Genomic DNA, 12,971 nt, shown 5'->3' with positions numbered 1-12,971 from the left:
AACCTACAGTTTTAATCCTCAAATTGCAAAATTGCTGTTTGCAGCTTTGCTACACTGGCTCCAGGTCTCCCTTACACATGATCTAGGGTGATAAGTTTCTTCTGTTGCTTGCTAATAAAGCTGGTACCAAGCTTTGTAGAAATGAGCTTTTCCTTCTGCTTTCCAAAGGAGCCGAGAGCTGACCCATATGTGTATTTGTGGGTGCGTGACACTTACAGACACAGTGAGATGGAATTGGGTATATTTTTGCTAAGCGTTTCATAGATATAAGGCAGCCTAACTAATCCATTGCAATTTTATGGTGCCTTTCTTTTGAAGACCACCAAGCACTTGGCACATATTTAGTTATTAACCCAACAAATGTCTGAGAGGTAGCTAATCATCATAATCTACATTTTATACATGGGGAACACTAAGTAAGAGTGAGAGGCTAAATCACTTGCCCATAGATACACAGTAATTCAGTGACAGACCCAGGAATAGAACGCCAGAGTACCTATTAACAAAGGCCTGCTGTCATCAATAGACATCACTCCAGCCTTGGCACTATTGGTTTTTGATGCCCTTAATAATACTGCCCATACCTATATCCAGGACTGGATCCTTGGGACTGATTCTCCTCTCCCAAATATTGGTTGTATACTGGTGTAACTCCTTTAACGTCAGTGAATTACTCCCCACTTACACCCATGTATGTGAGAAGAAACTCACATGTGCTGATGGATACCTGTGAGGCTCACACATCTGAAGCCGGTACGTGATCATGCTTTTGCTGTGGTGAACTTTACTGTGCAGAACTTGCTTCCCCCTGAAAACTGTCCTCACTATTAAAAAGAAAAGTGTCTCGCATATGGGGATATAGGCAAGGAGCAAACCTCTTGCAGACTTTTTGCACAGGGCTGTCAGGCTACAGCAATGTAAATTAGTAAGATTTCCAAACATCCTGGAGGGATGAAATGCCATTTTTGCAGCATCTGGTTGCCCTTTGGAACACAAACTCTTTAATCGATGAAAGTGTGTGGGGGGTAGGGGGAGTCTGCCTATAAATAAATCCCTTCAAATCCTGGAGATCCGGCCCCAACAGATCTTTATAAAACTGTCACTGAATACTTCAGGAAATTCTCATAACAAGGAGCACTAAGATAGTGGGGGAACTGTAGAAATATGGCAGTTTGTTATTTGAGAGGAGACAGGGAAGTGAGCCTCTGTGCAGAGGCAAAGTATCATGAAGAAGGCAAGTGGACCTTAGCTAGAGAGAGACAGCGAGAAATGAATGTTGGTGTGCTTAATAGAATTAAAGGTTGCCCATTGTTAGGGAAGTTTACTCTCCTTGAGAATCATCACAGGCTCTGGGTGACAACTGCTCCTTGTCTTTTGAAGTGCAGCTTTAGGCGTTTCCTTTGCTATCTTGTCACCCATTGGATCAGAGGCTCCTTTACCACATAGGGTCATTGGGTAGCAAATGAATAGGGGGTATTGGCCTTTCAGAACTTCACCTTATAAATATCTGAGATTTGGATTCTTGTAACTTTCCTTGTCCTGAGTATCCCCCCCTTTGGATGTGGAGAGAAGCAGAGCTGCACTGCTCATTCAACCATCTCCGGTGTGGAGAGCTTTAGATCAGCTAGTGGAATAAAACTTCACCCTATCTGACAACCATGAAGAGCCACACCTTTATCATCTTCACCAGCATTGGGATCTATTGTGCCACTTTCCAGACGTCAGCATGGTAGGGTCTCAGCCCAGCTGAACGAGGACTTTTTGGTGATGCTTCTGAGTCTGTATTTACCTCACTTATCCTGTTTTATTTGTTACAGGTCTGTGAACAACTTTCTGATGACGGGACCAAAGGTAATTTATACATGGATTATTATGAATTTAATTATAGATTTTTTTCCTGTTAGCAAACCAAATGTTGCCTTTCTAAGGAACCACATTTACTGATCTGCATATAGGCACCAGCTCCCTCTGTGTAATGAGGGGAAACAGTTGAAACCCATTTGAATTTGCTTTCAAGTGGCCTTTTGAAAGGTTTGGGAGTTTAAGACCCATTCTTTTTCTATGCAAGGCGTATCTGACCTACTCCACCAGCGTGGCTGTGGGGGCCCACAGCGGGATTGAAGAATGTAAACATCAGTTCACCTGGGAGCGCTGGAACTGCCCAGAAAGTGCCCTGCAGCTCTCGACTCATAACAGACTGCGGAGTGGTAAGTGTGCATTTAGAGGCAGAGCATGGATTTACCTAGAACTCCTTCTTTCCCTCCTGCCATCTCTGTGTACCGGATACAGCCAGTTTATATTTAGGTAGGGTCTAGACTATATAGATACATATATTAGAATGACAGCAAATTTTGGAGCAGGGCAGGAGGGAGACAGACAGGTAGACTGCAGACACAGCCTCACACTAAGGGCTTGCTTGTCTACATGAGAAAATTGCTCCAGTTTAACCTCAGGGGCGACTTTAAACCCAAATTAGTTCAACCAATGAACACACACACTCACTCTTACTTCGGCTTAAGAGTGGCTTCTTGCAGTTTAGCTTATATGGTGGGAGCAGGTTTAAGCTGAAATGAAACCTCTTAAAGTGAAATTAAAAAGTGTGTCCAGAGAGGAGTTTGCATGAGTTTAAAAACTGATTTAAGTTAAACTGATGCAACTTTACTGTGTAGAGAAGACCAGGCTGGAGCCTGCCACCAAAACAGAAAATGACAGGGACAGAAAGCTGCTAGAGAGTAACCCTGATTGGGTATCAAGAGAAGTCAGTGATAATTGATCTTGGTGGGGTTAGGATCAGGCCTATATTAAATCTCATTGTCCCCATGAAACTCTTTTCCATACATAGATACACACAAGGTGACACCTTGTCATGCCAGTAACTGTTGTTGAAACTGAAACAAAGCTGGCAGAAGACAGAATTCACAAGCGCTTTGCCATGTTCAATGGAGGGTTTAATTCCTCTATCTTTTGTCCTAATTGCCTTATGCAAAGACTTCCCCCCCCCCCACCCCAGCCCATACACACACACTCAGCGATTGCTCTGTTGGAAGCTCCACGAGGGGGCCTTCTTACCAGTAAAATGGGACTGAGGGTTTCTGTTCTTGAGGGTGACAGCGTCTTTTTTCGTCTCTTTCCAGCTACCAGAGAAACCTCTTTTGTTCATGCCATCAGCTCGGCTGGAGTAATGTACACGCTCACCAGAAACTGCAGCATGGGGGACTTCGACAACTGTGGCTGTGACGATTCCAGGAATGGCCGTGTAGGTGAGCTGTGATTTTACTGGTCTAGTACACTGGTCTGCTTTTGGGTTGATGGCATCACAATTTTCAGACTTGAAAACATGTAGGGCTACATTCAACTCTGTTTCAACTGTGCAGCCCCATTGACTTCCTTGTAACAGAGTGAGCAATTGGCTCAAAGGACTGTTCCTGCATTTAACATTCATAAGAATTACACATTGAAATGATTTTGTGGTTCTTCTCATCCAGCTAACTCCCTGCCAATGCAGGATTGGCTCCTCCAACATGTTTCCTAGAGCTCTGGGTTTACACATTGTACTGAAATCGACCTACACCCTGAGCTTCTGCACATAGTTATTATTTGTGAACGATGCATCCTTTCCTAGGTGGCCGAGGATGGGTCTGGGGAGGCTGCAGTGATAATGTGGAATTTGGCGAGAGAATTTCCAAACTATTTGTGGATGCTTTGGAGACAGGACAAGATGCCAGAGCTTTAATGAATCTGCATAACAATGAAGCAGGGAGACTTGTAAGTAAAAAAAAAGAAAAAAAAAGGGGTTGTCTGTATCCAAAATATCTTCATAATCAGCACATCTACAAAGCTTTAAGGTCCCATTCTCCAACCCTGAGTTGTCCCATTGACTTCAGTAAGACTGCTTGCATGAATAAGTAATACTGCACGTGCATATGGAGTAAGGCTTTTGGAATCAGGCCCCAAAACCTGGACATCAGAAAATGATTGCAGTAGGCTTCACTTGCACTTTGGTTCAAAGCAAAGCAAACAGCCAGTATAGTAACATGCACCATTTCTCAAGAATTGCAAAACCTAGCCTTTGCAGTCCTGTAGCTGGTAACCACTTGATCAGACAGTAAAATAGAGCAAACCTTATTTTCATCTCCTGTAATGTGCAGCTCAGGGCCTTCTTTAGGGGAGGAAATGTTGTCTGTTGGTTAGAGCAGGGTAGCAGGAGCCAGGCAATTTAGATTCTAAAGTTGAGGATGGCAACATTTAGCATACCTATTTCACAGGATATATCAAAGCCTAACAATCTGACATAGATACTACAGTATTGGCCCCCTATAATTATCATAGAGAGGGATTCGTAGATGATATTGGTGAAGTGCTTGGATTAAAGGTGCTGCATGAATACTTAGTACTGTCATTCTGTATCTAAGATTATTGCGTATCGTCTGCGTGAACGGTGCTGGTTTAACAGCTCCGCACATGGAAGTTATCCACAGTCCTGGGACAGCCCAGGCAATAGCATTACCTTGCCAATGTGCTTCACAAGCAGCCTGAAGAGACTCCACTTGTGGGGGTAAAGTAGCTCATGCCCATCTCTGCCAGCTCCCAGTTAGCGATGGAACATATGTCCGTCAGGAACTGAACTGAGAGCACCAGTTCATTTCACACGGGCCAGTACACAGTAATGACTTTCAGCCCCAAACAGTGTGAGCTGGATTAGAACTGATGACTGAGAAATGAGCAACCCCTTATGGCACTATCTGAAGTTTTATTGCAACAGACACTGTTTGTGCTGTGGTTTTCTGCTGCTCCTAACTGCTGTGCCTTTTCATCCCAGTCTGTGAAAGCAACAATGAAGAGGACGTGTAAGTGTCACGGGGTATCGGGCAGCTGCAGCATCCAGACCTGCTGGCTCCAGCTTGCTGAGTTTCGAGAAATTGGGAATTATCTGAAGATCAAATATGACCAGGCCCAGAAGCTGGAGATGGACAAGAAGAGGATGAGAGCTGGGAATAGTGCCGACAGCCGTGGGGCCACCGCAGAGACCTTCAGCATGGTGCTAGCCACGGAACTTGTCTTCCTGGAAGACTCTCCCGATTACTGCGTCAGGAATGCCAGCCTGGGCCTCCATGGCACTGAGGGGCGGGAATGCCTGCAGAGTGGCAAGAACTTGTCTCAGTGGGAGAGGAGGAGCTGCAGGAGGCTCTGCACGGAGTGCGGCCTGAAAGTGGAAGAGAAGAGGACTGAAATTGTCACCAGCTGCAACTGCAAGTTCCACTGGTGCTGCGTGGTGAGATGCCAGCAGTGCAAGCAGGTGGTTACCAAGCACTACTGCTCCAGAAGAGACGGCTCTTCCCCCAGCACCCCCAGGCGCCGGAACCGGGGGCACAAGAGATAATCGGCAACTCGCTGCTGTTAAGAAGTGGACTCATGACAAAGAGCTGCCTTTCCAATTACCTGCGGTTGCCATCCTATCACCAAATTTGAGATTGGGAAGAAATTTCCCTAGGATCCTAAGGGACATGGTGCGGGGCGGGGGAGGGGGGGGGGCTAATCTTCTTCTTGAAGCATTAAGTGGTGATTGTCCAGGCAAGGTCAGGTGGGTGTACTCCCCACAACCCATGTTGTGTGATTACACAGAGTAGGCCATGGGCCCTGGTGGACCTAGGGCCTTCCTGCCTAGTTTCCTGGTGTTTATATTTCCTTTTAACTCGCTTCTTCCTCATAGTCACTGTGTCTGTGTATCTGGGTGAAGAAGTAGTTTCATTTTTTGGTGATGTCAGATGATAGTCTGTGGGCCTGATTCAGATGTCATTTACACCACTGTCAATCTGGAGTAAATCCACTGAAGGACTAACTCCAGGCATCAGTGTAACAGAGATCAGAATCTGCTATTCCAGGCTGAAATCTGGTCTCAAGTACCTAGGTGTTTCCCTGTTGACTTCAGTGATGCCGCACAAGCCTAAAAGCAGAATATGAACCAGTGGTGGTTGATGCACGTGTTGCTTGTAAATATTTTTAATGTAATACTTATGCACTTTCTGATGTAAAAAGGGTCTTCACAACATCATGGTTTATATTGGGACAACTACAACGTTTTTCACCTCAAGTGCTTTCCTAGCTTTACGGACAATATGTACAGATTTCATGCTATCTATATATATAGAAAAAAAACCCAGACAGTTTTATGTATCTGTATCGGATGAAATAACACAATTTATAGCGCACCAATTGAAAAAAAAATCAGTAAAGAAGAATTTGGCATCTTCTCTGCATATTGATTATTAAGCAAGTTGTATTATTGCTTCAACTCAATTTGTTTGCTGTATATATTCTGATGGTATCCAAAAGGTTATGATGTTGGACTATATTTTGCAATAAACATTTGAATTAAATCAATGACTTTTTCCTCCTGGACTCATAAAAGTACAGTATGAATATATTTATAAAAGAGCCAACAAGTTTTAATTGCTAATCCAAAGCCTAGTGAAGTCAATGGGAGACTTTTACACTTACTTCAGTTTGCTTTAGCTTAGGCTCTAAATCTCTACAGAGGATTTTGTAGTACCTATCACTGTAGTATCTAACCCTCCCTGAGTACTAAGCATGCAAGCACTGGCTTGCTAAAGTAAATTTTGAAACTCCACATGTCTCTTTAATTTGTCTATGGCCTAACGTTCTACAAACAATGCAAACTCCATTGTACTTTGATGTGGTAAGTATCAGCACTTGTTGCAAAATTCTTTATTCTAAGGAACAAGATGAGCCCTTTGAACTAGAAGGCATGAGAGAAAACTTGGGGACAGTTGTGAATGTGTCTGCTAAGGTTCCCTGCTGATGCTGCTTATAAACAACCTGATGCCATGCATGCCTGGGAGAACAGGAGGAGACACTTGCTACTGCCGCTTATTTCTTAAGTGTGGATTCTGCTCTCCTCATTTGTGACACTGCCCTTATAATTTCGCCATTGCTCAACTTAATGGACTGATTCATCCTTCCACTGAGTCAACAGGCTTATGCTAGAGAAGCCTGAGCCACGTTTTCTAGGGTTTAATTTGCTACTAGTTTTGCTCAAGTCTGAGGTTGACATATGAGGTTTAATCAGGAAGCAAAATATTTTGTAAGTATTTATTTACCTGTTTTCAAATTGGCTGATTCCCTTGATATAAAATTAAAATAGCTAAGTTAATAAATACATTAATCAAAAAGAAAAGGAGTACTTGTGGCACCTTAGAGGAAGTGAGCCGCAGCTCACAAAAGCTCATGCTCAAATAAATTGGTTAGTCTCTAAGGTGCCACAAGTACTCCTTTTCTTTTTGCGAATACAGACTAACACGGCTGCTACTCTGAAACCTACATTAATCAAGTGATCAACCAGTCCCCAGCAATAACCCCATGCTCCTGGGGGAGGGACATTAAAATAAATACAGAGATATTGATCTTTAAAGATCAGGTCTGGGTTTTTTTTTAAATCACTGAACTGTGATAAGGTTTTTTAACAAAGGGCCAGAGCTGTCTGATGGAGCTATCCCTTTGAGGGCTTCTGTGGAAGCAGACTGACACAATAAACACTGGGGTCCCCAAAAAAGAGATGAGCCCAGGAAGCGCCTAGAGAAAGAAGTGCGCCATATGCACCCAACTGTGAGACTGAAGGCTTGTCTACACTACCGCTTAAGTCGATGTACCTTACGGCGCTCAGGGGTGTGAAAAAAGCCACCCCCGAGAGACACAAGTTACATCGACCTAAATGCTGTCCACACTGTGCTATGTTGGCAGGAGAGTCTCCAGCTCACATAGCTTCTCCCTCTCGCTGAGGTGGAATAATTATGCCAATGGGAGAACACTCTCCTTTCGACGTAGTGTTTCTTCGCCAGACACACCACAGCTGTGCATCGCGATAGTGTAGACTTGCCCTAAGACCAAACGTTTTAACAGAAGCTTAGAGAAGGTTTTCTATCAGACATCTCACAAAAGGGCTTTGTTTTTGCTAGGGAGAGGAGGGAGGATTTGAGGGTGTGTATGTGAGAGGATTGTTTTATGCAGACCACAAGACAGCTATTCACCAGGGCTAGGATTTTCAAAAGCATCTAAGGGAGCTAGGCTCTTCTGGGTTTGTAAATTCCTATAGACTTTGGCAACTTGCTCCCTTAGGCACCTTTGAAAATCCCAGTCTGTAAGATCTGAGCCCTTTTGCATGTTATTCTCCTTAGAGCAACTCTTAATTTAAGTCTAAGTTCCCACTCCTTGTTCCTCCAGAATCTATAGTCATGTTATTGGTCTAATTAGGGCCCTGATCCTGCAAACTCTTATGAAAGTGCTTATCTTCACACCTGTAAATAGTCCCATTGACTTCAACAGGGCTACTCACGGATGGAGTTTTTCCCCCAGTCCTTTATTGCAAGGGACATCCCTTATTTTTTTTATCTCTGTACAACAAGATTGGGAGTTGCTGAGTGCTGCAAAAAGCAGCAAGAAATACCCCGGCGAATGTAGGTGAGTACTGCTTATTAATTATTATTGTAGGTGATGATGGTAATATTGGGAGGATGGATGGGCAGGGGGTGCTAAGAAAACAGTCCTTTATTTTTGAAATACAATGTTGACAACCCTACTCACAGGCGAAAAGTAAAACTCATCTGTGTCTGCAGGAATAGGACCGTGGACTGTTAGCTGCTTGAGGCAGGGAGCAATTGAAATTTCAGTCATTTGCACTGGTCCAGTTCCACCGATTTCAATGGGGTTGTACCTGAGAACACAATATGGCCCCATCATGTTTTCCTACTTATTTGTATAGAACCAGGCAAACCAGTATTACTATATAAATAACGAATGAGCATGCACTGAATACTCATGCACTGAATAATGTTCCAACCAAAGGCATAAAGATACTTTAACTCTGGTGGAATTAATTATTATTTGAAGCGGTACAATTGATGTCTGTTTCTTAGTCATTAGGAAAGACCTTAGAACACAAATGATAAACACATTAAGTAAAGCTACACCTTGAATAAAGCTCAGTGTTATAGTCCTTCAGTATTCTTTCTCCATCCATCTTGTTGCTTAGATACAGTATTCAATCAATCCCTGCCAGATTCAGTAAGAAACAATAGAAATTTAAGATCATCTCAATCCATCACCGCACTGACAGAGAGCCATTACACCCCAGGGCACTGTTACTCACTTTCAACAATATTCACATTTGCAAATGTCATGTATACAAGTTGTCACATTCTAATAGTCCTTGAGGTTGCCCCGAGACCCGATCCAGCAGACAGATTTAATTCTTTGAAAGGCAATTTTACCTAAACTGCTGCCCTGTTCGCTACATTTTATCCAGCAAAATTTCATATAACATAGGACAACCAACCCCCCCTCTTTTTTTCTTTTTAAGGTTACAATAAGGACTGCAACTTCCTGTTCTGAAACCTTCCACCTCAGACGATGAAGTCACCACCTTTTTTAAAAGACATTATTACTGAAGTCAACTCAAACCTAGAGACCTGATTCTCAATGCCCCATAAGGTCATTTTATGTTCCTGGAGCAAAGGTGACAAAGTGACTTTAAAGCTGCCCTAAAGAGGCAGCTGAGTATTGCCATGGTGTAAGGAGTCCTTATAGGCAGCTTTACACTGCCTGCTTCCCCCACGCACCCCTAAGGAGCTCGTTGCGGCCAGAAGACACAGGAAAAGGATGTTCTTCTGAGATGGGAAGAACTTGAGGAGGCAGAATTAGAGCATGATATGTTTCACTGACCCTCACCCAGGGGATGATTCTTAGGGGAGTTGTTCTAGCCTGAGTAACTTAGAGCAGCCCTGGACATGAAGCATTCAGAATCTGATAATCTTTACAAGGAATTTTTTTCACGTGGAATACATTTGGTATGGGAAAAGTAATGTATTTTATAAGTGACTTCATGACTGGACTTTTGATTGGCCTAAAGTAGTGATTATATATCGCCAGCACGCACATATACACAGTGTTGTGGGTTTACTCCTCTTCAGTGTGCTGTCAGTGGCTTTTAGTGTGCAAAATCTTTTTTTTTTTGTACTCCATATTTAGTGATAAACAGCAAGTTTTAAAAATAAACTCAGTAAAATTCATCCAGTCAGTGAGGTTGCACCAGGGATACATTTGGCCCACTATATTTAAGTCACACTGAACTATAGAATACTTTGAAAAATCATTATTTGTTTTGTGACTGTCCGCCATCAGGGCTGAAGGCCCCTTTGTGCTAGGTACACAGGTATAATGATAAAAAGATCTCTGCCCCAAGAGTTGCCGTCTGCATGGAGAGACAACAGGTGATGACAAAAGTAGGGTGGCATAAGCCATTGGCTGACGGTAGAGGAGATAAATGTCTGTGCATATGTTGGTTTGTTTTGTACAGTGAACAGGCTAAACCAAGAAGCTTTCTGGGTCTCTGGGCACTGCTAGTTTAAGGTCAAAACTCTCCTCTCAGCTCCGTGCAGTGGTTCATATTGGGCTCAATTCTGTTTACACTGGTGTGTGATCACAGTTGGGCCCACTGGAAATGAAAACTACGTCCACTGAACCAAAGAGTCACACCTGCATAAAACCATTGTAAGTGAGCTCAATATCAGGCAGGTCGAATCAATAGGGGCTTTGCTACAGACTGCAAAGAGAATGGGATTGGGCCTGTTGCATATGACAGGTGCATGGGGGACATGAAGGGTGCGTCCTGAAACAGCTAGTGTGAAGTTTGCAAAAAAACTTGGAGGATGACTGCTCATTTGCACAGGAACACCATTCTCTCTGAATGCATATGAAGCCAGAAGCTAGGACTGGACAACAGAGGATGGATCACCTGATAATTGCCCTGTTCATTCCCTCTGAAACATCTGGCATTGGCCACTGCTGGAAGACAGGATACTGGGCTGGATGGACCTTTGGTCTGACCCAGTATGGCTGTTCTTATGTTCAGTTTCTCTCCCACTATAATCCCAATACAGACAATTGCTGCCTTTATTAAGGCCAGCCCCACTTCAGTTGCTTGTGTCCTGCAGAGGACAGGCCTTGCTCTGTGTACACTGTGTTGGCCTTTTGTCTGCTCTGCCAAGGCCCCGCTCTGGTTCTTTACTCTGTATTGGATGATTGTGCTGTATCCTCCCCTCTCATCATATTAAAGCGTCAGGAAAATATATTCTTTGGCCATCCATCTCCAGTGCTTCTGGCAATTGTATGACATGAATATTATGGCTCTCAGAGTAGAGAAACTCCATCACTCAAGCTGACAAGTGTAAGGATCTCCTCTCTTGAACATGGTGAGTGACCTTTTCATATGCAGCGAGACTCACTGGTCACGCTGCCTCTTGTTCAGTGAAACCAATGAGTCCCAGCAATTCCCTGAAGCCTTCAAACAAAAGTCATTGGCCCTTTTCGACTTGCAAAAACCTTCTTTAGCATGACAAAGTTAAAGGGTCTTAATCACCACTTGGATAGCCTCTGTCAGCTCCATATACATGAATGGGATGGAGGACAATGATGGTGTCTGCGAGATGCACTATGCAGGATTTGTTGGCTGGGATTTTTAAAGGATCTTACAGGAGTTAGGTACCAAAATCCTGTTGACATGCAAGAGAGTTAGGTTCCCATCTCGTATTAGATGCCTTTGAAAATCCCACCTGTAATTTTTAGCTAAAATTTTTACAAGTGTGTGTTTAAAAATTAGGCCCCTAAACCAAAGTGGCCTGATTTTCAAAGTTGTCAAGCATTTGCACTTCCCAACAAATTTAACTCAGGAAGTGCAGTCTCCACACTTATTCCTGGGCTCTGGCAAGGTGGGGAGCGGGAGGTGCACGAGTGGCAATGATCCTTAGCCCTCTCCACTCTCCTGTTGTTTTTTTTCCTGTCTCTCTTTCTTTCCCTACATACACAGCAGTGCTGCATTCAGGAACATTCTAGACTGAACGGCTTGAAGGAAGCTGAAATATATTGAAACTAGCCTGTAAGACTATCCATGTCAAAGACATCACTGAAAAAAACTCCTCTTTTTTAGCAACAAAGGTTTGCTCAGAAAATAAGATCTCATTAATGCAGATCTTTGGCTAAGCAAGTGTCTAGATTAACTGTGTCCATTTAGACAGTGGAACTAGTTTTGTGTGAGTTTTGATATCCATTCACAATCAAGGCCTATCTAATGTGTCATAGCCAGCACAATGCAGTGAAACCTTACAAAATTCTTTTCACTTCAGTCTCATTAGAGTCCAGGTAATTAATGGTTTCAGCATTTACAAAATTGCTACCTTTTGCAAAACCCAAGAAAAGCGTTACAGGTATTGCCCAGATATTTTTTGAGAGGGGAGAGAATACTGGAATTGAAGGTATTTAATTTGGACCCTGAATGACTGGAGAGGAAAGCTTCATAATTATTAAACATTTATATTCTAGTAGCATCCAGATGCCCTGTTCAGGATTGCACTAGAAGCTGTACAACCAGAGGTAGGCACAGTCCCTGTCCTAAATAACATATGACCTAAGATGATGAGCAATATGATGAAAGGTAAAGGGAGCTAGCGACAACCAAATAGATATAACTTCCATATATATTTGCAATTTCCCCCCAGACCGCTAAAGTGCCATCAGTAAACTCATTACTTCATGAATGAGTAAGGAGACAGTCCCCAGCTGCCTAAAACGTCATTCTGAAACAGACAAGTCTGTTTAGACCCATGACAGGCCAGAAGACAGTTTTACATTGAGTGGGGACCCTCAGAAAGACCAGCACTGAAAGGCTTCATAGATGAAGAGCGCTTCCTGGAGAGATGGGCCTGATCTTTGGAGAAATTCAGATCTAGAGCCAGCTTTATGGCTTGGACCCATAACTATTTTTTTCCTCAAGGGGATATTGAGAGGAAGGAGACTTGATGCCTGAGAAGTAGAAGGCAGCTCCCGAGAGTAGTGGGCAGTATAAGGACGACAAATGCAGCCAAGAGTGGGAGAAGACTTCCCAGAGAGCAGCTAGGAGGAAA

At 43.3% G+C, this 12,971-nt stretch overlaps 1 protein-coding gene across 1 annotated transcript in view; it reads left to right on the top strand.

Annotated features, from left to right (window-relative positions):
* The window catches only part of WNT8A (Wnt family member 8A), a 36,277-nt gene extending 30,825 nt beyond the window's left edge, over positions 1 to 5,452 (top strand). The window contains exons 2-6 of the mRNA XM_073355473.1: positions 1,818 to 1,851; positions 2,069 to 2,207; positions 3,135 to 3,260; positions 3,623 to 3,765; positions 4,820 to 5,452. Coding sequence (XP_073211574.1) covers positions 1,837 to 1,851; positions 2,069 to 2,207; positions 3,135 to 3,260; positions 3,623 to 3,765; positions 4,820 to 5,380 — 984 coding nt within the window. The 5' untranslated portion in view covers positions 1,818 to 1,836 and the 3' untranslated portion in view covers positions 5,381 to 5,452. The remainder of the gene's footprint in view (positions 1 to 1,817; positions 1,852 to 2,068; positions 2,208 to 3,134; positions 3,261 to 3,622; positions 3,766 to 4,819) is intronic.
* Positions 5,453 to 12,971: the final 7,519 nt, after the last annotated feature.

Source organism: Lepidochelys kempii, chromosome 8, assembly GCF_965140265.1.
Source record: "Lepidochelys kempii isolate rLepKem1 chromosome 8, rLepKem1.hap2, whole genome shotgun sequence".
In the NCBI taxonomy this organism is placed as follows: domain Eukaryota; kingdom Metazoa; phylum Chordata; order Testudines; family Cheloniidae; genus Lepidochelys; species Lepidochelys kempii.
Note: the sequence above shows the minus strand (reverse complement) of the source record. Positions and strands in the feature narration are given on the sequence as shown.